The sequence below is a fragment of the Oncorhynchus mykiss genome, chromosome 23 (genome assembly GCF_057628025.1).
Source record: "Oncorhynchus mykiss isolate SJ-2025 chromosome 23, ASM5762802v1, whole genome shotgun sequence".
NCBI lineage: Eukaryota > Metazoa > Chordata > Actinopteri > Salmoniformes > Salmonidae > Oncorhynchus > Oncorhynchus mykiss.
The window spans coordinates 30,237,708-30,261,749 of record NC_143044.1 but is presented as its reverse complement, the minus strand read 5'-3'; the positions used below and the strand labels follow the sequence as shown (position 1 = coordinate 30,261,749).

The 24,042-nt window shown below is 40.9% G+C and overlaps 1 protein-coding gene across 2 annotated transcripts in view; it reads right to left on the bottom strand.

The window, feature by feature from the left end:
• Positions 1-24,042, bottom strand: part of tspan15 (tetraspanin 15) — a 45,164-nt gene that overhangs the window by 18,563 nt on the left and 2,559 nt on the right. For both annotated transcript variants that reach the window (XM_021580984.3, XM_090217255.1), the window contains exons 2-3: positions 12,625-12,810; positions 8,338-8,412 (exon numbers count right to left, since the gene is read on the bottom strand). In XM_021580984.3, coding sequence (XP_021436659.2) covers positions 8,338-8,412; positions 12,625-12,810 — 261 coding nt within the window. The remainder of the gene's footprint in view (positions 1-8,337; positions 8,413-12,624; positions 12,811-24,042) is intronic.

Sequence of the window (24,042 nt, the reverse complement as noted above, 5' to 3'; positions counted from 1 at the left end):
TGATGAAGATCATCAAAGGTTAGTGATTAATTTTATCTCCATTTCTGCTTTTTGTGACACCTCTCTTTGGCTGGAACAATGGCTGTGTTTTTCTGTGGCTAGGTGCTGACCTAACATAATCGTTTGGTGTGCTTTCGTCGTAAATCCTTTTTGAAATCGGACACTGTGGCTGGATTTACACCAAGTTTATCTTTAAAATGGTGTAAAATACTTGTATGTTTGAGGAATTTTAATTATGGGATTTCTGTTGTTTTGAATTTGGCGCCCTGCAATTTCACTGGCTGTTGGCGAGGTGGGACGCTACCGTCCCACGTATCCCAGAGAGGCTAAGGCAAGGATGCCTCATGCGGGCTTTAGAATGGTCAGAGGAAGTCTCCAAGCAATGGGCCATCGTGTACAATGGCAAAGAGTTATGGAGTCTTTGCAGCGTGTAGATGGTACACGTATCATTGCCAGAATGATCCAGCTTCGTTGCATTGCTCGGCAAAAATACTCTGCTCCCGTCTCTCGTCCACATTGATACAAAGCATACATTGATAAGGTACTAAGATGTAGAAGTTATTTAACCTGTTGGTGTTAGGGGTCAGTATTTTCATTTTTGGAAAAAAAACGTTCCCGTTTTAAACGGGATATTTTGTCAGGAAAAGATGCTAGAATATGCATATAATTGACAGCTTTCGATAGAAAACACTAACGTTTCCAAAACTGTAAAGATACTCAGACTATAACAGAACTGATGTTGCAAGCGAAAGCCTGAGAAAAATCAAATCCGGAAGTGCCCCAGTTTTTGAAAGCGCTGCGTTCCAATGACTCCCTATATGGCTGTGAATGTACCATCAACGAGTTTACGCTTTCTACGTATTCCCCAAGGTGTCTACAGCATTGTGACGTAGTTTTACACATTTCTGTTGAAGAATAGCCGTATGGGGGTACATTGCGTAAGTGGTCACATGGTGGCTCCGAGAGAGTTTCTCACGTAAAGTGCAGAGGTAGCCATTACTCCAATCGGTCCTAGAGAAAAAGGAATTGTCCCGACGGATATATTATCGAATAGATATTAGAAAAACACCTTGAGGATGGATTCTAAACAACGTTTGCCATGTTTCTGTCGATATTATGGAGCTAATTTTGAAACATTTTCAGCGTTGTGGTGACCGCAATTTCCGGGCGATTTCTCAGCCAAACGTGAAGAACAAACGGAGCTGTTTCACCTACAAAAATAATATTTTGGGAAAAAAATGAACTTTGGCTATCTACCTGGGAGTCTCGTGAGTGAAAACATCCGAAGTTCAAAGGTAAACAATTTAAATTTGATTGCTTTTCTGATTTCCGTGACAAGGTTGCTTGCTGCTAGCAAGGCATAATGCTCTGCTAGGCTATTATAAACTTACACAAATGCTTGTCTAGCATTGGCTGTAAAGCATATTTTGAAAATCTGAGATGACAGGGTGATTAACAAAAGGCTAAGCTGTGTTCCAATATATTTCACTTGTGATTTTCATGAATAGGAAGATTTTCTAGGAAGATTTATGTCCGTTGCGTCATGCTAATTTGTGTAAGATGAAAACGTTCCCGTTCACGGGATGGGGTGTCACTAGAGGTTAAAAACTTTTTTATTCTTACTTATTCGTAGACAAAATGTTTGATGATGAATGAAATTGGAGTTGTTCTTCATCAACTGGTAATACATAAATAATGAAGCCAGTTAATAAGTTAAACATTTCACTTTTAATTCCAATGCTTTTTTTCAAGATACAACATTGTCATCTTTGGAAGTATAGATGGATTTTCAAGGAAGGTAAGTATATTATTTTGTATGCATATTGCCTATTTCCCATCACCTTATGAACAACCACAATACCAGTCTGGTGTTAAGCTTTCTGTGCTGTATTAACGTATCCTGAAAATGACAACTGCTGCTTTAGATTGAACAGCCATATCGCAGTCATTGTTTTCATATCTACAAAAAAAGAAGCTATTTTCTTGACTTTCAGAGTGCGAGCTGATCAAGGGATCGAAAATGAAGATATTGCCAGATGTATGTTCACTTATTGCTGTCTTACATGCATTTATTTAAAAACCCTTAAGATGTCAGCTGCTAATTTTCAGATTTACTAACACTCAGCCATTTTTCACTGGACTATCAATCCCCTGTTGCTGCCAAGTCATGATTTCCCTGGGGGTTAGCCTTGCAATAACCAAGTGGTGAGACACATAGCCCTCTATATTTAAACATTTCAGGTACACTCAGATAGGTGTCTGCGTCACATAACCACTCACCAGTAACCACTCACAACTTGCATTTCTATAACCTCGGACCCACCTCAGTGTTCACTATTCATTGAGTAAGACCACAGAGATCAGGTTCTACCCCCCAAAACCTTTTCTTTCTCTCTGTTAGAGTGGACTGCTTATGGAGAGATGTTTTGAGTGCTGCGACATGTCTGTACTACAACTTGCTGCACAGTTTGGAGGAAGAAGGCTACCTTGACCTGTCGAATTCTATCCATCTATTCTGTGTGATATGTGTTCCTATCTTGTCTGCAGGCAGATCTGCAGCGTTTCACAGAGAGTTGGAATAATCACCCTTTAAGTACAGAGGTGAACCTGACACCTCACCAGCTGTAGCCTTAGCACTACACAACTGATTCAAATGATCAAGTCATCATCAAGCTTCAAGTGGCATTTATATATTCATTTCTGATCTGGTAATGTAAAAGTCTAATTGTTTGTCCTCATGTCACAGTTTTTCAGCCTAAAGTACTCTGTAGCCACTTAGTGTGGACCCCCTCCCCCCCGTCTCTTTTTAATAACTCTTTTCTCAATAACAGTCTCTCTCCTTCACTTCATCCCTCTCCCCCTTCTCCCTAAATCCTCTAAGTTATATCAGCTGTGTTCTTGAATCCCTCCCGTATCTGAACTGGCTGACACAGAGGGCACAGCATCATAGAGGAGGGGTCACTTGGTCAGGTCAACAGGAAGTATTATTAAAGAGATGCTTTACATTGAAATACAGAGAGAGATGTAGTAGTCCCAGAGTTGATGATCCAAGGTAAATTTTGCATTTCACCTCCTGATGATTATGATGACGGACCGTGTGCGAATAAAAAAAGCAAAGCTTAATCATGCTCTCTCTATGCATCGGCCTCTCGTCTGCAGGTACGTTTTGATGTGAGAGAGGAAGCCAGTCCCGTCATTGCCTCCTAACCCGCTCTTAAGATAACCTTTGGGCTGACTGGGAGCCCAAGGCGGGTTAGGAGACACCGCTAGAGGCACTATGTAATTGTGATGAACTGAGAGAATATTAGGGTAGCATTGTAATTCATTAATCATATGCTGTCTTCCCTGCTCTTCTACACCTCTCTCCCCACCTCCTCTTTCATCCCCTTATTTAAAAAAATATGCACATCATATGTGCATTGAAGTACAGATTGAACTTGTATTTGTATTACAATTATACTATTTATAATGCATGTATTATGCATTTATAACACCTGGATAATGAACTTTCAATAAAGTGTTTCACATTCTCCACTGGTTTAGATTAATTAAGTATCTCATTGAAATACTACACCTATCCTGTGTCCTCCCCCCAATGTGGGGATCTCATGCGTGTTAATAACTACTGTACATGTATATAGGACTTGCACAATAAAGTTATTATATTCTACTCAATCCATAGGCTTCATTAATGCCATTCAGACTTGAAGTCAATACAACAACTATGATAGCTGCGGTTCATAGGTTCTGAACTAATATTCATACCAAAAGTGTTAGTGTTCATACACAGATCGGCTACATACTGTAGCAAGCTAAACATCCATAGGCATACAGTTATATTTATCCTCCACTACACAATAAGAAAATAAATAGTTAGCTAGCTATGTTACTTCAGCTGCATTGCATGACAAACATAAGCAAGGCAAGCTTACACAATTGTTCAATCTGCAGTAAGTGCTTTAGCTAGCTAGATTCTTTACATCCACTGTTTCACAAGACGACAGCCTGGTTTTCTCAGGAGTCCCTAAAACATTAAACACCACAAATTACAATTTCATACTTATGTCATAACACGAGCTAGATAGCTGGCTAATGTTAGCTAGTCAGTTAACTTGCTAAATGGCAATTTTCGTAAATTAACTTTATAACAAAAAAATATGCAATCGTTTGTCTCTACATGAAACAATGTGTTCTAGAAGATGTTTGAGTCCTTAAAAGAAAGGGGTCATATTTTTCAGTCAAGTAAATATATAAACATAGAGATATATATTAAAACAACTTTTGAAGTTAATGTAATGCCATTGTTAAGTGAGAAAACCACTCTGAAAAAGAGCACAGCTCCTCCTGATGTGAGCATGAAAGAGATTTTAAATTCACCGTCTAGTGATATGAAGAACCATTTCAAAGTAGAGGTGTAGGCAAGAGAAAAATATTCTGTCAATGATGAGAAAGATGGAATATGTCAGATATACAAAAAGCTTGGGGGAAAATACAGAGAATGCATAATTCCTTGACAAAGACACGATGGTCTTTAACTGTATTAGTCGAAGTAAGGAAACGGGATGAGACATTCTTTCTGGAGAATCATGACAGGACATTGGCGATAAAGACAGTTTGAAAGCTCTTGGTGAACAGAGCAAAACCTTGGAAGAAGAAATTCAACAATTACAGGCAAGGGTCGTAAAAACAGACATGGCTCTAACAAGTGGACCCCTTTGTTCCCTCAATCTACCCCCACTCTGAATTGCACAAGGCAGATCAGGTTTCAAGCATCTAGTCAGCACTGCCTAGCTATGAGTCAACAGATACTGACAGCAATGACGAACGATGTCTTAGTCCAACCAGAACACAGGCTGTAAGGAATGAGGAATGGCCAGGAGAAGCAGGGTCCCCAAAGACAATGCTGGTGCAAGCAAAGAAGCCATGGCCGCTACTAAAGTAGTGGAGGCTGCTAACAGCATCATACAACGTGGCACAATATGTAATCCAGCTACTCTGATGCTTCCTCCAGATACCACATTACTTGAACAACTGTTGTGAGTTAGTTTTGGATCAGCTCTTTGATGGGTTTATTAAGAGTCATCTGTTGGAAAACCCAGAGTTTTTCTTATACACAGACAGTTCAAGCATTGTGGAGGGGGGTGTGAGGAATGCAGGCTGGGCAGTTACTACAATGGACAATGTGAAAGTGACAGGCACGTTACCTGCAGGAATATTAGCACAGCTGGTGGAATTGGTGGCTTTGACAGAAGTGTGTAAACAGGCTGAAGAAAAACAACTAACACACACAAGGTATGCTTTGAGTTACCCATGATTTTGAAAAAATAAATGGAAAAACAGAGGATTCATGACATCACTGGGAGTTCCTGTAAAGAATGGACTAGAGGTGATGGCTCTACTGAATGCTCTCCAGTTACCTGGACAAGTTGCAAATTTGAATATTAAAGCACATGGAAAAATCTTTACAGATGAGAGTAAAGGTAATGATTTTGCTGACAGAGCTGCTAAAGCGGCTGCCAAGAGAACACCTCTGTCTCCTAAAATGATCAGGAGATACACCTTGGATACACTGCAACACATTAGAGATATGCAAGGCAGTGCACCAAAAGATTAAGTGTGGGAAAGGATGGCTGCAGGATGCAAACTCAATCAAGAAGGTGTGTGGAAATACAACCTGAGATGTGTAGCGCCAAATGCACTCTTACCCTACTTGGTGACAGATCCACTCTTTGGAGACACATTGGTGTGGACAAGATAGTTCATGGTTTTGTGAGCAAATGGTGGAATCATGGTGTGCAGAAAGAGGCTAAGGCTGTTATGGCGAATTGCAATATTTGTACGGGACACAACACCAAGGGACGAGTGAAAGTACAGACACAACAAGCACCTGCCCCAGCAGGACCCTCCAGACATCTACAGCTTGATTACATCACAATGCCAAAATGTAAAGGACATGAAGATATGCTGGTCGTTTCTCAAGATGGGTTGAAGCCTACCCTACTAAGAAAGGAAACGCACAACACACAGTTAAAATTCTGATTTGAGAAATCATTCACAGATGGGGATTTCCGGAACAATTAGATTCCGACCAAGGCACTCATTTCACAGGAAAAGTGTGTCAGGAGGTAGCTCGTCTTCTGAACATATAAGGGCAGTGTAGTTGCCAGTCTCATTCTCAATCGAGTAGGCAGGTAGAACACACAAATCGAGTTTGCAAAGAGAATTTCAAAGCATCAAGAAGGGATAGCATGGCCAGATGCATTGCTTACGGTATTATGTAGTATACGAGCAACACATAATAAAACCACAGGGTTGAGTCTGTTTGAGGTCGTCACAGGTCGACTCATGTCACTACCAGGCACGTTAGAGTTGAGAAAAGCAGACGTTCACTTCATGAGTGACACAATGCTTAACTATTGCATACAACTCTCTAATGCAGTAGGGAAAGCAGAAAGACAAGTAAAAGAGGCGTGGGGAATAAGTCCAGAGGGGGGACATGACGTAGTACCAGGACAGTGAGTGATGGTAAAAAAAGATGTAACAGACATTAGGGCCAAAATGGAAAGGTCCTTGTCAAGTTTTGCTCATAACAGCAGTAAAAGTCCAAGGAGAAAATCAGGATGGATACATGTCACTCATTTGCAAGGTTGTCCATTTTGATGACAGAGGATCCTGGAGAATGAAGAACTGATTGATTAGCCATCGGGGGCCAATCTCAGGTAAAGAAGCATAGTAAGATGATCAGAACCTGATAAGCTTCTGTGTTGTACACCACAGTTGTCATATTAGGGATATCTAGGTGAAATGTCCAACATTTTCCTGAAATTAAAAAAACAAAAAAATTATATACTATTTTTATATTGGGACATGCTTACTTAGGGAAATGTTACCAGGACATGTTACTTTCACTTTTTTGTTTCCTTCATTTACAGGTTATGATAACCTATTGTCTGAAGCTGCAGCAATATCCCTTGAACCATGGACTGTACCTGAAACAATACAAGCTCACTAGTGAAGTGCAACGGAAGAAGAATTCCTCATTACCTGCAGACTGTCAGAACATAACTATTATAAATGATGTTCTGACAAAATTATCTATGCGGGACTGATACCAGTGTGGAAGAGCTGGTCACTTAAATTACTTGGTGAATGATTACCTTGCCAATAGGATGAATGAATATTGTCTTGTAGACAATTATATTTTTTTGTGAGTTTCCTCCTAATACAGGATGTGGTAGGAATCATAAGGGACATCATCATTACGCCTGTTAAGATTTATTTTCTATAACTTTGTTTGAAATCTATTTATTATTGTAACAGCAAGTACAATATGCTCTTTGTGTTTTATGAAATGCATGGTGTTTAATGTGAATGGTTTTATGCTTCCTGTTAATGTTTTTTATACAGTCTATTTTTTCCCTTTTTCTAAAAATACATTAAGTATATATATATATATATATATATATATATATATTTTTTAAATGGTCTAGGGGGGAGTATAAGAATATTTTGAAGATAAATACACAACGCAGAGACAGAGTATGAGAGACAGAGGACGAGAAGTCAATAAAATACTAACGATCAATGGAAAGTGTTTTTTCTGTAATAGGGGACTGATGAGCAATGGGTCAGAGACATGGGAGGAATTTGTCTATACAGTGAGCCTGAAATAAGATACTTGTTATTTGGCCATTTGACCAGTTTTATTGCAAGGACTTCTAATTGGCCAACCACAAGCTAGGGCTGTGTTATAAACTACATCCTGTCCCTTTGTTCTCTGGAGGAGAGGATCACTGAGGACAGGGAAGGAACAACCATCTACCCCTCAGCATAATATCTATGATTTATCCTCTTCGAATAAACCTATTTTCCTCCCCCTGATTTGCTTTGGGGTCTGTGTTAAAGCATAACAACTGCTAACACTGGAAATACAATTTAAAGTTTGGTATGAATAGTCCTCCTACATCTTTCCCTCTTTGCAAGTTTGTCAATTTTATCCGGCCAAAAATCTTTTCACAAATTTCAAAACATAACGGGCATGGAATATCAGACACAAGACATTGGAAAATTCCTATATGGAAACCACAAGGGTCAATCTGAAATACCCAGAGAATGGTGAAAAGAGCAGTTAATATCCTTGCCTGATAACACAATTGATTTTGTCCCACTATGTTGACTTATTGTAACGTACACTGTTTCATAAACTTGTTAGCTTTCTACTTGCACAAGCCAAGGTAAATGTATCCAATAAGCATGAGTCCCTTTTGTGTATATAAAGATTGGCTTTCTCTCAATGATTATGAGTTTAATAATGGCTAAGTAATAGGTTTACGGTACCTGATGCCTGAAGACCAGAGCCAGGATGCCACCGAGGAGCTCCAGAATGAGACAGACTGTCAGGGTGTAGAGAAACTGAAAAACAAAATCACATTTACAAGGTTATTACACAGAATCGTTTTATTTATAAAAACATTTAATGGATCTGTCTGGTTAGCTTTCCTTTGATCATAGCTTGTGAACCACAAAACCACCGGTTTGCTGTAGCATCTTAAATGCTGCTGCTCTTTGCCATTTTGATAGCAGCTCAGCTAAGGCAACAAAAAAAATGTTGATAATGAATAGGGGACACTTGTGGTGCCCTTATACACAAAAAACAAACATATTGATCATTGCATGATGAAATTGAAGGGGCACTGTTCTAAGATGTTGCCAATTGTATGCCTAATGTCTTTGAATATCAGGCGCCATTTAAAAAACTGCCTGTATTGTGGTTTCTGCACACAGTACCATTAAAAAAAAACATTCCCCAGTGGTCTGGCTGTGCCACCAGAGACTCTGGGTTCGTGCCCAGGCTCTGTCGCAGCCGGCCACGACTGGGAGGTCCATGGGGCGATGCACAATTGGCCTAGCGTCGCCCGGGTTAGGGAGGGTTTGGCCGGTAGTGATATCCTCATCTCATCGCGCACCAGCGACTCCTGTGGTCAGGCCGGGCGCAGTGCACGCTAACCAAGGTTGCCAGGTGCACAGTGTTTCCTCCGACACATTGATGCGGCTGGCTTCCGGGTTGGATGCGCGCTGTGTTAAGAAGCTGGGTTGTGGGTTGTGTTTCGAAGGTCGCATGACTTCCGACCTTCGTCTCTCCCGAGCCCGTATGGGAGTTGTAGTAATGAGACAAGATAGTAACTACTAATAATTGGATCTGACGAAATTGGGGAGAAAAAGGGGGTAAAATAAAAAAAAATAAAAAACTTATTCCTAAGTGAAATAAAATAGCAGAATTTGTTTAGGCAAAAAAAAGTTATTGCTTTTAGAAGACAAAAATCTCTAATTCGTTCAGAAGGAATCAAACTAAAGCCAATACATCTACGTAAAAGTAGACGCAAACATCTCAAAATGTGATTAATATTATTCCAGTCATTAATTAATCAGAGCAATGTGTCATATCTAAAATGGACGAGGGCCTGCTAAAGTCTGATTACATATTTCAAATGCTGTCAATGCGGGTGGCTAAACTGTGCCAAATTAATACATCAATGAAACTTATGTAGCTAGTGGACTTACAATTACTAATGAGTCTTAAATTACCCTGTTGGACGTTGCAGACAAATCAAGCTGAAACCCAACCAACTGATGCTATGCTAAAAAGGATATTGACCTCATCCCATCAGTAGAGCATGCCTGTTTTTTTTATTTTTAAATGCCTTCCTCACCATCTTAAATAAGCATGCCCCATTCAAGAAATTTAGAACCAGGAACAGATATGGTTCTCTCCAGACCTGACTGCCCTTAACCAACACAAAAACATCCTATGGCGTTCTGCATTATCGTCAAACAGCCCCCGTGATATGCAACTGTCCAGGGAAGCTAGAAACCAATATACACAGGCAGTTAGAAAAGCCAAAGGCTAGCTTTTTCAAGCAGAAATTTGCTTCCTGCAACACAAATTCTAAAAAGTTCTGGGACACTGTAAAGTCCATGTAGAATAAAGAACACCTCCTCCCAGCTGCCCACTGCACTGAGGATAGGAAACACTGTCACCACCGATAAATCCACTATAATTGAGAATTTTAATAAGCATTTTTCTACGGCTGGCCATGCTTTCCACCTGGCTACCCCTAACCGGGTCAACAGCACTGCACCCCCCCCACAGTCCCCCCCACACTCGCCCAAGCCTTCCCCATTTCTCCTTCTCCTGATGTTCTGAAAGAGCTGCTAAATCTGGACCCCTAAAAATCAGCCGGGCTAGACAATCTGGACCCTTTCTTTCTAAAATGATCTGCCGAAATTGTTGCAACCCCTATTACTAGCCTGTTTAACCTCTCTTTCGTGTCATCTGAGATTCCCAAAGATTGGAAAGCAGCTGCAGTCATCCCCCTCTTCAAAGGGGGGGGGGGACACTCATGGCCCAAACTGCTACAGACCTATATCTATCCTACCCTGCCTTTCTAAGGTCTTCGAAAGCCTTGTCAACAAACAGATTACCGACCATTTCGAATCCCACCAAAACTTCTCCGCTATGCAATCTGGTTTCAGAGCTGGTCATGGGTGCACCTCAGCCACGCTCAAGGTCCTAAGCGATATCTTTACCGCCATCGATAAGAAACAATACTGTGCAACCGTATTCATTGATCTGGTCAAGGGTTTCGACTCTGTCAATCACCACATCCTCATCGGCAGACTCGATAGCCTTCGTTTCTCAAATGATTGTCTCGCCTGGTTCACCAACTACTTCTCTGATAGAGTTCAGTGTGTCAAATCGGAGGGCCTGTTGTCCAGACCTCTGGCAGTCTCTATGGGGGTGCCTCAGGGTTCAATTCTTGGACCGTCTCTCTTCTCTATATACATCAATGATGTCACTCTTGCTGCTGGTGAGTCTCTGATCCACCTCTACGCAGACGACACCATTCTGTATACTTCTGGCCCTTCTTTGGACACTGTTAACAACCCTCCAGACGAGCTTCAATGCCATACAACTCTCCTTCCAGGGCCTCCAATTGCTCTTAAATACAAGTAAAACTAAATGCATGCTCTTCAACCGATCGCTGCCTGCACCTGCCCGCCGTACAACATCACTACTCTGGACGGTTCTGACTTAGAATATGTGGACAACTACAAATACCTAGGTGTCTGGTTAGACTAAACTCTCCTTCCAGACTCACATCAAACATCTCCAATCCAAAGTTAAATCTAGAATTGGCTTCCTATTTCACAACAAAGCATCCTTCACTCATGCTGCCGAACATACCCTTGTAAAACTGACCATCCTACCGATCCTCGACTTCGGCGATGTCATTTACAAAATAGCCTCCAATACCCTACTCAATAAATTGGATGCAGTCTATCCCAGTGCCATCCGTTTTGTCACCAAAGCCCCATATACTACCCACCTCTGCGACCTGTATGCTCTCGTTGGCTAGCCCTCGCTTCACACTCGTCGCCAAACCCACTGGCTCCAGGTCATCTATAAGACCCTGCTAAGTCCCCCCTTATCTCAGCTCGCTGGTCACCATAGCAGCACCCACCTGTAGCACGCGCTCCAGCAGGTCTATCTCTCTGGTCACCCCCAAAACCAATTATTCCTTTGGCCGCCTCTCCTTCCAGTTGTCTGCTGCTAATGACTGGAACGAACTACAAAATCTCTGAAACTGGAAACACTTATCTCCCTCACTAGCTTTAAGCACCAGCTGTCAGAGCAGCTCACAGATTACTGCACCTGTACATAGCCCATCTGTAATTTAGCCCAAACAACTACCTCTCCCCTACTGTATTTATTTATTTTGCTCCTTTGCACTCCATTATTTCTCTCTACTTTGCACATTCTTCCACTGCAAATCTACCATTCCAGTGTTTTACTTGCTATATTGTATTTACTTTCCACCATGGCCTTTTTTTTGCCTTTACCTCCCTTATCTCACCTTATTTGCTCACATTGTATATAGACTTATTTTTCTACTGTATTATTGACTGTATGTTTGTTTTACTCCATGTGTAACTCTGTTGTTGTATGTGTCGAACTGCTTTGCTTTATCTTGGCCAGGTCGCAATTGTAAATGAGAACTTGTTCTCAACTTGCCTACCTGGTTAAATAAAGGTGAAATATAATAAAAATATATATTTCAGGTAACATTTATGGTTTAGCACTCATACTTTGCATACTGACATGAGCTACATTGTCTCATGGCCTTAGCACTGAAGACCTGAAATTATAATCGAGAAATATGTTTCAAGGACTATACACAGTCCATGTCCTAGAATTTAGTGGTACAATGGTACCAATGATTTAGTCCCAAAACGGTAAAGCCCAAGGTAAATCAAGTGCACATTAAATACATTAAAATATTTGAGATATGTATTTGACCCTGGTCTGGTGAGTGGTGAACCTCAAGCCTATATCACAGTGTTGTATTTAAAAAAAATGTTTTACCTTTATTTAACAAGGCAAGTCAGTTAAGAACAAATTCTTATTTTCAATGACGGCCTAGGAACAGTGGGTTAACTGCCTGTTCAGGGGCAGAACGACAGATTTGTACATTGTCAGCTTGGGGGTTTGAACTTGCAACCTTCCGGTTACTAGTCCAACGCTCTAACCACTAGGCTACCCTGCCGCCCCGGCCTAGTACTCACCACTTTGAGGAGCATCAGGTTGTCCCTGAGGGAGGCCAACACGCCGATGAAGGAGACAATGAACATCACCACCCCCAGGACGATCAGGATGATCGCGGGGGCCAGGAACACCCCCTCCAGGGTTTTGTAGCGCTGCCGCTCGACCTCCGCATAGATACCGATGGCTAGGATGAACCCCCCAATCAGCTACCAGAAATAGAGACAGACATGGAGATGAGAATTAAGTATACAGGCTAAGAGGGGTTACCTGTAAAATGCAATATCAAATCAGAAAACTTAGAGCTTTATCTATGTAAATGGTTTCATGTTAATTTAATGCTCATAGATTAATTAATCAATTTTCTGTAAATAGTGGACCACATAGAAATCTAATTAATTATGATCACAAACTTTAATCCCACTGGGCAAAGACATCAGTTCAATGTCTAGTTTTGATTTACATAGATTGAGTTGTCAACTAACATGATTTCAAATGTGAAATCAACAACCATTTGAAACATTGGATTTAGGTTTAAAGTTGGGGGGGGGGGGGGGGGGCTGGGCTGTTGATTACTTTTTACAAATATAAAATCAGTTTTTCACATTCATTCAGCATCACATTTATTTTTTTGTCGTTTCAAATGACATGTAAACAAGATTGATTCAACAGGCTTGTACCTTGTGGGATGGCACCCTGTTGAGGGTATTTCATCATTGAAATGTAAACAACATCTGTGCTAGATACACTGCTAGATTAAAATCAAATGTTATTGGTCGCGTACACATTTGCAGATGTTAATCGCAGTTGCGTTGAAATGCTCATTTTTCTAGCTCCAACAGTGCAGTATACCGAACAATACAAAACACCACAACAAAAGAATGACAGTATTTTGTTACGTTAAAGCCTTATTCTAAAATGTATTAAATAAAAAAAATCCTCAATCTACAAACACCCTTTCCCATAATGACAAAGCAAAACGTTTTTTTAAAACATATTTGCAAATATATAAAACAGAAATACCTTATTTCCATAAGTATTCAGACCCTTTGCTATGAGACTCAAAATTGAGCTCAGGCACATCCTGTTTCCATTGATCATCCTTGAGATGTTTCACCTTTGGTAAATGCAATTCATTGGACATGATTTGGAAAGGCACACACCTGTCTATATAAAAGGTCCACAGTTGACAGTGCATGTCAGAGCAAAAACCAAGCCATGAGGTCAACGGAATTGTCTGTAGAGCTCCGAGACAGAATTGTGTCGAGGCACAGATCTGGGGAAGGGTACCAAAACATTTCTGCAGTATTGAAGGTTCCCAAGAACAGGGAGGTGACCAAGAACCCAATGGTCACAGACAGAGCTCCAGAGATGGGAGAACCTTCCAGAAGGACAACCATCTCTGCAGCACTCCAATAATTAGGCCTTTATGATAGAGTGGACAGACGGAAGCCACTCCTTAATGAAAAGGCAAATGACAGCCTGCTTGGAGTTTGCCAAAAGTCACCTAAAAGGACTCTGACCATGAGAAAACAAGATGCTCTGGTCTGATGAAACCAAGATTTAACTCTTTGGCCTGAATGCCAAGTGTCACGTCTGATGGAAACCGGACACTTTCCCTACGGTGAAGCATGGTGGTGGCAGCATCATGCTGTGGGTATGTTTTTCAGCGGCAGGGACTGGGAGACTAGTCAGGATCGAGAGAAAAATAATAATTTACGGAGCAAAATAGAGATCCTTGATGAAAACCTGCTCAGAACCTCAGACAGTGGCGAAGGTTAACCTTCTAACAGGACAACAGCCAAGACAACGCAGGAGTGGCTTGGGGACAAGTCTCTGAATGTCCTTGAGAAAAAAAAGTACTGAGTAAAGGGTCTGAATACTTATACAAATTGTTTCCTTTTTTTGTTGCAAAAATTTCTAAACTTGTTTACGCTTTGTCATTACCAAATCAAATGTTATTAGTCAATGCAGTTACTTTTACTTCTTATCTGTAAAAAAAAATTAACAAGTAATTAAAGAGCAGCAGTAAAATAACAATAGCGAGACTATACGGGGGGGGGGGGGGGGGGGGGGGTACATTGAGGGGAAAACAAATTTAATACATTTTAGAATAAGGCTGTAAAGTAACAAAATGTGGAAAAACTCAAGGGGTCTGAATACTTCCCGAATCCACTGTAAGAAATCAGAATGAGCAATGTCAGAGTCCGGAATATAAATATATAGGATACTCTCAAATGGTGCATCTGTAGACTTTTGTGAGGGTGTTAGGGGTCAAGCAGGGGTCTTCAGATTGAGGTTGAAGAGGTTTTGCCGTGCCTTCTTCAACCCACTGTCTATACGGATGGACCATTCAGGTTGTCAGTGATGTGCACCCTGAGGAACTTGAAGCTTTTCACAAACTCTACTGCGGCCCCGTAGATGTGAATGGGGGCATGCTCTCTCTGCTGTCTCCTGAAATCCATGAACAGCTCCATTGTTTTGTGATGTTGAAGGAGAGGTTATTTTCCTGGCACCACTCAGCCAGGGCCCTCACCTCCAGTGTCGTCGTTGTTGGTAATCATGCCTACAATGGTTGTGTCGTCAGGCAAACTTGATCATTGCCCATTTATTCAGAGTTCTTAGAATACACAGTACAATGCAAAGATTCATTCTAATTTAAGTAGGGCCGGGATGATACCAGTACCGCAGTACTTGTTAGTATCGTGGCAAGGAAACAAAACACGAAGCAGATTTATCTTCCTTAGGAAAACAGCACGAATGTTTCAAACAAACATCATGTTGTCATCCAGAGTCACATTTATTTAATTTCCCAAGCTATAGCACACAATATTCTACACACAGCAGGTTTTTAAAGGAGCAAAAGATTTATGGCCTGCTTTGTGTTTCCATTTTTGCGATTCTGGTATTGTCACAGCCCTACTATTAAGTTAATTGGCAGTACATTGCCATTTCAATTAGCTGATTAGTTTGCTAAGCATTAGCAATCCATCGTTTACTCTAAGTATCAAAGTAATTACAGCATTGAGCAGGGCTCGCTCTTTAAAAGTAAAGACAATTAAAATCACTTATAACATGAATGCAAACGCAGAAACCCAAACTGCTCACTTCAGCTTACTTCACAGACCTTGGTTGAAAAGTGAATGTGAGGTAACGATAATGGGAGTAGTAACCCCTCCAGCACTAATGAACCAGTAAGTAATGCTGATTTATTACAAAAGTACACATTCTCTGCTGTTCATTACATCCTATACCAGTGACAACTAAATCAGTGTCTCTAGGTCTATGAATGCCTGTCTCCCCAGGTGTGCCACAGGCAGCTGATTGGACAGCTTTCCCCGCTTCAGGGCCAATTTGATTTTCTCTTCAAACACCAATGCAGAGATTTCTGGCTTTGGGAGTAGTTCAAGGAAACCTATTGTGCACAGCTCTGACAGAGGTTTTTATTGCAAAAAGAATTGGCTCTGAGATCGTGACAGACTGTTCTGATGTCACAGGTGGATATGTAATTAAAAAAAAGAGACACCAAGCAGCTATGAGGCGGCACTGTGTTCTGAACTGTGACTGATACGGTAGGCCTACACAGGAAATTACAAGGCTTTTTGATCACTTGATACCAGTCCAAATGGAGGGAGCGATGGTTGCTAGGCAAACTCATCTACAAAAAACAGTCAAGTCCAAAAATATTGGCACCCTTGATAAAGATGAGCAAAAAAAAAAAAAAAAAAAAAAAAAAAAAAGACTAAAATACTGAGCTATATGCTCAATTTTTTTAAATGATGTTCTGTTAAACATATCTTTCTCTGAGAAATTGTATTAGTATAACAAGTTATTTAAAACATTTTTCTAAAAGATGGGTTAAAATCATTGTCTCCTCTGTTTTTAATACCTCACCTTCCGAGGATAATGGCACTGAGCCTTTTTCTAAAATGTTTTATGAGATTGGAGAAGAGATTGGGAGGGATCTTGGACCATTTTTCCATACAGAATCTTTTCCACAGAGTTTCAATGGGGTTTAATTCAAGATGACCATTGCAAAAATTTAGATTTTATGGTTAATTCATATTTTGATGTGTGGTTGGGATTGTTGTCTTGCTGGAAGATCCACTTGTGGCCAAGTTTCAGCTTCCTGGTAGAGGCAACCAGGTTTTTGGCTAAAACATCCTGGTACTCTGTCAAGTTTATGATGCGTTGATCTTGACAAGGTCCCCCAGGACCAGCGGAAGCAAAATAGCGCCATATCAAAGATACCTTTACAGTATGTATGGGGTTATTTTCTGCGTAGGCATCCTTATTTTGATACCAAACCCACCACTGGTGTGCGTTGCCAAAGAGCTCTTTTCAGGTCATCTGATCATAGCACCGGGTTCTCATCCAAGTGCCAATACCATTTAGCAAACTGCAGCTGTTTAAATTTGTTGGATGATATTAAAATAGAGTTCTTTGAAAAGTCAGGTTGCTGAAAAACAAGATGCTGGGAGTTTAAATTCCATGTGAAGTTGAGTCCCAAGTAATCAAAATTCAGCAGCATACTGTCATTTTACAGCAATAAACACCATAAACTTAAAATACAGTAACTTGTTGTATATTTACTGTATTTTCACTGCAATCAGGTTTTGGTAGTGCATCTTAAAATTACAGGAAATTCAGCAGTAAAAATACAGTAACTTATTGTTGTATACTGCAACCAGTGGCCGGTACTGTACCGTTAAATTACATGTGGATCAGACAAGCATGTCAAATCCTTAAATTAAAAACCTGCATAAAAAGGAATTCACCTTTTCGCTTATTTAATACAGTATTCGGGGTCACATGTAAAATACAGATGACTATTTTCAAATTAATTTAAAAAAAGACTATATTCAAGTACAGTAGTTCAGCAGATACTGTCTGTTTTATTAAAACAATACCACGTAGTCCATAAACAAACACCTATCTGGTATTGCTGATTGGATCCAGACATTGCAAGGATCTGGCCAGCACATTGACATGACTCTGTAGATTCTCAACAACCTGAAGTAGTGCACATTCAGACTGATTTTGTGGTCTGACTCTATTTCACAATTCTTCCCTATGGCAAATGACTTTGTTTTCTGCTTCCAATAAGTTGATGCAGATACCATGACAGTGAATATAACTTTTTTTAATTTATAAAGCTGGATTGCAGCATGTTTCTATAAAAATAAAATAAAATATAAAGTCTATACAAATGCAGTACAACCCTACCTGCCACTATTCGTGCACACACTCCGGTGCCTTGTGAATAAACCAATACCTTAGCCAGCGGACAGTCATACCTGACAGAAATCCAACAGATTATTTTCTCACCAATGTGGGAGGTACATGCAGCCTTTTGTTTATGTTCACAATGATGGCTTCTAACATGTGACTGCCTGTTCCCTGGTGGATGTTCTTTTGTCAAGGAGCAGCGAGAAGCATAACACCGCTGTTCCTGGTCTTAACAAGCACACAATGCCCTGCTGTACAAGAACATTATGAGCTTGTAGAGAGACACTTCACTTACAGTTGAAGTCAGAAGTTTACATACACTTTAGCCAAATACATTTAAACTCAGTTTCACAATTCCTGACATTTAATCCTAGTAAAAAATACCTGTTTTAGGTCAGTTAGGATCACCACTTTATTTTAAGAATGTGAAATGTCAGAATAAAAGTAGAGAGAATGATTTAAAGCTTTTATTTCTTTCATCACATTCCCAGTGGGTCAGAAGTTTACATACAATCAATTAGTATTTGGTAGCAATGCCTTTAAATTGATTAACTTGGGTCAAATGTTTCAGGTAGCCTTCCACAAGCTTCCCACAATAAATTGGGTGAATTTTGGCCCAGTTCTCCTGACAGAGCTGGTGTAACTGAGTCAGGCTTTTGTACCCGTTTCCTCCAGCATCTTCACAAGGTCCTTTGCTGTTGTTCTGGGATTGATTTGCACTTTTCGCACCAGAGTATGTTCATCTCTAGGAGACTTAAATGTGTCTCCTTCCTGAGCGGTATGACAAAGAGTATGCAAAGAGGCACTGAGTTCGAAGGTAGGCCTTGAAATACATCCACCGGTACACCTCCAATTGACTAAAAATGTAAATTAGCCTATCAGAAGCTTCTAAAGCCATAACATCATTTTCTGGAATTTTCCAAGCTGTTTAAAGGCACAGTCAACTTAGTGTGTGTAAACTTCTGACCCACTGGAATTGTGACACAGTGAATTAAGTGAAATAATCTGTCTGTAAACAATTGTTGGAAAAATTACCTGTGTCATGCACAAAGTAGAAACTTGCCAAAATTATAGTTTAACAAGAAATTTGTGGAGTGGTTGAAAAACATGTTTTAATGACTTCAACCTAAGTGTATGTAAACTTCCAACTTCAACTGTAAGTCTGAGACCAGTACACTTATAAGTTTGTTGGTAGCTCTATAGGAATGCAAATGCATAAACAGTGAGATGTTAAAACTTCATGCGTGAAATATGCTTTAAAACTATTTTCCAAATACTCAAAAGCAAAACAATGGGTGAATCCATCACTGAATACAGTCCCTCAGAGTAATTCCGTTAAACAAAGCACAAATATTTCCAACCAACTTGCTTAACTTTGGCAACAAACTCCACTTTCTTTCAATCAAGAAATACACTTTAATGTTCTACTGATTAGACTGTCATGAAATATTGGTTCTCTTATCAATCTTGGTTCAGAAAGTCTTTACTCTGTCTTCTAGCAACTATCACAGACTTTGCTGCTCAAACTTGGCAGGTTGTTCCAAGCCAAAATCTCTAAAAAAGTATCAGTGATAGCAAAGCCTGTGATAGTGTTTGCTCGGTCTTCAATCAACCGAGATTGGTAACAAGAGATGTTGGCTTGGAACAACCTGCCAAGTTTGAGCAGCAAAGTCTTTGATAGTTGCTTGAAGACAGAGTAAAGACTTCCTGAACCAAGATTGATAAGAGAACCAATATTTCATGACAGTCTAATCAGTAGAACATAAAGTGTATTTCTTGATTGAAAGAAAGCAGAGGTTGAAAATAGCAAAACATACACTTGAGGCAAAGTGACAATGGTTCCCAGAGAACAAAATGCACTCAGATAATAGGCTAACATGTCAAAAGCTGTTGCAGTCGACAAATATAGGAATACCCGCCTGGCTTGCAGTCTCAGCAAGTTTCAGTTCCGCAGAGACAGTGAATAAAAACAAAAAAACAGGTTGAAAACAGTGGGCCTACCATACCTTCGTTTACACCCTGATGGTGCTACATTTAATTGACAGTAAATAGTGGAGGGAGAAAAAGATAGGACATTTAAAATAAGTATATTATTCTAATAAAATGTGGGCACTTATAACCCTGAGTCCTATTCCTCAATGTTGTTTCAGTCAGCACCTGTGGTAAATCATTGGCTCCCACAATTTCCTGTTGTCGGAAACATTAATCCCGGTTAAATCTCCATCCTCCACAACAAAGATTTGATGGTCGCCCTAATTATGATGATTGACAGGTAAGCTAACCATCCTGTAGGCCTACTATACCCAGGTACATTTCAAAAAGGTTTTTAACAGGGGCAGAGCATGTACTAAACAGAAATTAGCTAGTTCCGAGTCTATCAAAATACTGGTGACGCTACACTTGAAGGGTAGGCTACCTACTACATAACACGTTTGACCCACACATTCATAAGCAGTACATGCTTATGTTAACAGCGGCAAAACAGGCAAATATCCACTTGTGGTTGTTGACTTCTGTTAACATCTCATTATGAATGTGTTATGTAGCTAATCCTTTACCAAAATATTTCCCAAACCCCTGTGGTCCCTCATGTTTCCCTCTGAGCAACAGTATAAAAAGAAAGTCGCAAACTAAATATGCTCCCAACCAACGTTTCGGCACGCAGTGCCTTCTTCAGGGTTGACCCTGAAGCACCTCAAAACATCTTTAGGTATGCAAAGCTGTCATCAAGGCAAAGGGTGACGACTATGAAGTATCTCAAATCTAAAATTAATTACCAGTGAAAAGTTTGGACTGTGCCTTCAGAAAGTATTCAAACCCCTTGACTTTTTCCACATTTTGTTAGGTTACAGCTTTATTTTAAAATGTATAGATTTATTTCCCCCTCTCATCATAATACCCCATAAATGACAAAGCAAAATCAGGTTTCTAAGAATTCTATGCTAATTTATTATTACAATAAATGGCAGTGATTACAACCTTGAGTCTTCTTGGGTATGACGCTACAAGCTTGGCACACCTGTTTTTGGAGAGTCTCCCATTATTCTCTGCAGATCCTCTCAAGCCCTGTCAGGATAGCTGGGGAGTGTTGTTGCACAGCTATTTTCAGATTTTCAATCGGGTTCAAGTTCAGGCTCTGGCTGGGACACTCAAGGACATTCAGAGACTTGTCCCAAAGCAACTCCTGCGTTGTCCTGGATGTGTGCCTAGGGTCGTCATCCTGTTGGAAGGTGAACCTTCACCCCGGTCTGAGGTCCTGAGCAGGTTTTCATCAAGGATCTCTCTGTTCATCTTTCCCCTCGATCCGGACTAGTCTCCCAGTCCCCGCCGCTGAAAAACATCCCCACAGCTTGATGCTGCCACCACCATGCTTCCCTGTAGGGATGGTGCCAGGTTTCCTCCAGATGTGACGCTTGGCATTCAGGTCAAAGACATCAAACTTGGTTTCATCAGAATTTGGTTTCTCATGGTCTGAGTCTTTAGGTGCTTTTTGGCAAACTCCAAGCGGCTGTCATGTGCCCTTTACTGAGGAGTGGCTTCCGTCTGGTCACTCTACCATAAATGCCTGATTAGTGGAGTGCTGCAGAGATGAGAGATCCTTCCAGGAGGACAACCATCTCCAAGGAACTCTGGAGCTCTGTCAGAGTGACCATCGGTTTCTCGTCACCTCCCTAACAAAAAGGCCCTTCTCCTCCGATTGCTCAGTTTGGCCAGGTGGCCAGCTCTAGGAAGAGTCTTGGTGGTTCCAAACTTCTTACATTCAAGAATGATGGAGGCCACAGTGCTCTTAGGGACCTTTAACGCTGCAGACATTTTTGGTACCCTTCTCCAGATCTGTGCCGACACAATCCTGTCTCAGAGCTCAACGGACAATTCCATTGACCTCATGGCTTTTTACTCTGGCATGCATTGCGGGACCTTATAGACAGTTGTGTGCCTTACCAAATCATGTCCAATCAATTGAATTTACCACAGGTAGACTACAATCAAGTAGTAGAAAGAGCTCAAGGATGATCAGTGGAAACAGGATGCACCTGAGCTTAATTTCAAGTCTCATAGCAAAGGGTATGCATACTTATGTAAATAAGGTATCCGTTTGTGTTTACAAAATGTGCAAAAAAAATCTAAAAACCTCTTTGCTTTTTTCATTATGGCTATTGTGTTGATTGCTGAGAATTTCTTTTCAATTTAATCAATTTTAGAATAATGCTGTAACGTAACAATTTGGGAAAATGGGTCTGAATACTTTCCAAAGACGTAATATATATACATACACATATACACACATACATACATACATACATACATACATACATACATATATATAATGTTACGCCTTCCCATTGGTAGTTACAGTCTTGTCATGTCGCTGCAACTCCCCTATGGACTCAGGTGAGGTGAAAGTCGAGAGCCCTGCCAAGCCACACTGGTTCTTGACACACTACTCACTTAACCAGGAAACCAGCTGTACCAATGTGTCAGAGGAAACACCGTCCAGATGTTGACCGAAGTCAGCTTGCAGGCACCCAGCCCGCCAGTTGGGGAACCCTGTCATAATGTTACTAGCGTAACCCCGGATCTCTGATATTATGAATATCACAGTGGGATTCACAAAATCTCTAAGAACCAAATCACATGTCTGTCAGAGACCGGTCGAGTGGCGAGTGAGATGAGCCCGCCCCCTGGTCATTCTCGAGGATGCTGAACTTCCGCACAATGTGGCGAGTAGGGGAATGTGGTGAGGTATCTCACTCATAATATCAGAGAAACGGGGTTACGCAAGTAACCTTTATTTCTTTCAATTATTTGTTTTGATATCTCACAGCGGGAATTGGCCAATTCCTGTATCACACATGCTCTCTGAAGCCAGGTAGTCTCAACGCATCAACCCTCAGAGGCCTCAACAGAGTACAGTATGTACCAAAGAATGCACAGTGACGTCTAGACGGTAGAATGTTAGCACAGTGCTAGACGGAGAAGCTAATCATTCAACAATGTGAACATAGCTAGAGTTTGCTTCGTGGGTTAGTAGCCTAGCTAGTTAGCACAATGTTAGGGCTAACTTTCTTTGGCTATGTTGGTCTTGGGACGAACAAAAGTGTGGCTCCCGACTGATAAGTAGTGAAGCTAGGACGGTCGGTCTAGTCAACGTGGCAAGTTGCTGGTAAGTTGACCTAAACAAGAGAGTGAGCTAGTAATTCTACCTTTCCAGGTAGAAAAGATAGTTGGTAGGATAGCTAGCCAGGTTAACTTAACCTTGTAGCTAAGCTAAAAAAGGCTTAGTAGATAGCTGTGTGAAGCTAGCTACCACAGGAGACAAAAGGGAAGAAACCGCTAATTAGCCAAAGCAAAAACGTTCCTTTCGGTAAAGTCACCCAACAAGACGTAAGCTGAGAAACCTGCGCTCGGTGGCATAACCTTGTGGAACACCTGTGAACAGTTGAACCAGAAAACAAATCAAGTCATGCTGAGGAGAGCTGAGAATGACAGGCGAGTGGCTCTTTAGTATGAGGCGAGAGGCTCACCTCATTAGCCACTCGACCGGTCTGCCTCTGACAGACGTGTGTGATTGGTTCTTCGAGCATCTCCAAGATTCTGTGAATCGCACTGAGATGTCGAAACAAATAATTGAAACAGAACTTCTACGCTATAACTCTCCAGCAAACATGTCCACATTGGCACAATGTGGGGTAAATGCGGGCTAAAACATTGGCTCCAAATAGGCTGCCCACAGAGCAAAGGCGCATTGGCCCATCGGCTCCACATTGGCCCCAAAGGTATTGGCCAAATGTTGACAGCCCATATCTGGTGAGGGAAGCCCTCACTTTGCCTGAAATAAGCCCATCTTTTCCCAGCAAACCTACTCACATTGGCACGATGTGGGCCCAATGCGGGTTAAAACATTGGCCTCATGTTGGCTGCCCACATTGGGCCGATGCACTCTTGCTCAGCAGCTCTACATTGGTGGCCCCAAGGGCAGCTCTCACGTCGCCTGAAATAAGCCTACCCCTTTGGATCGGCTGCCTGTTACAATTGTATCAAAGACAAAGTTGTTGCCATCTAGTGATCTGCAGTTCGTGAACAATTTGTTTGTTTTGAACAACTGCTTTTACTGACTTGAGAGTCATGTGGTTAGTTTTTTCTGAGTGACTCATTAATTTTATTATTTTGTTTGACCTGCTGGCAGCAATGAATACTACAGCAGAATTAAT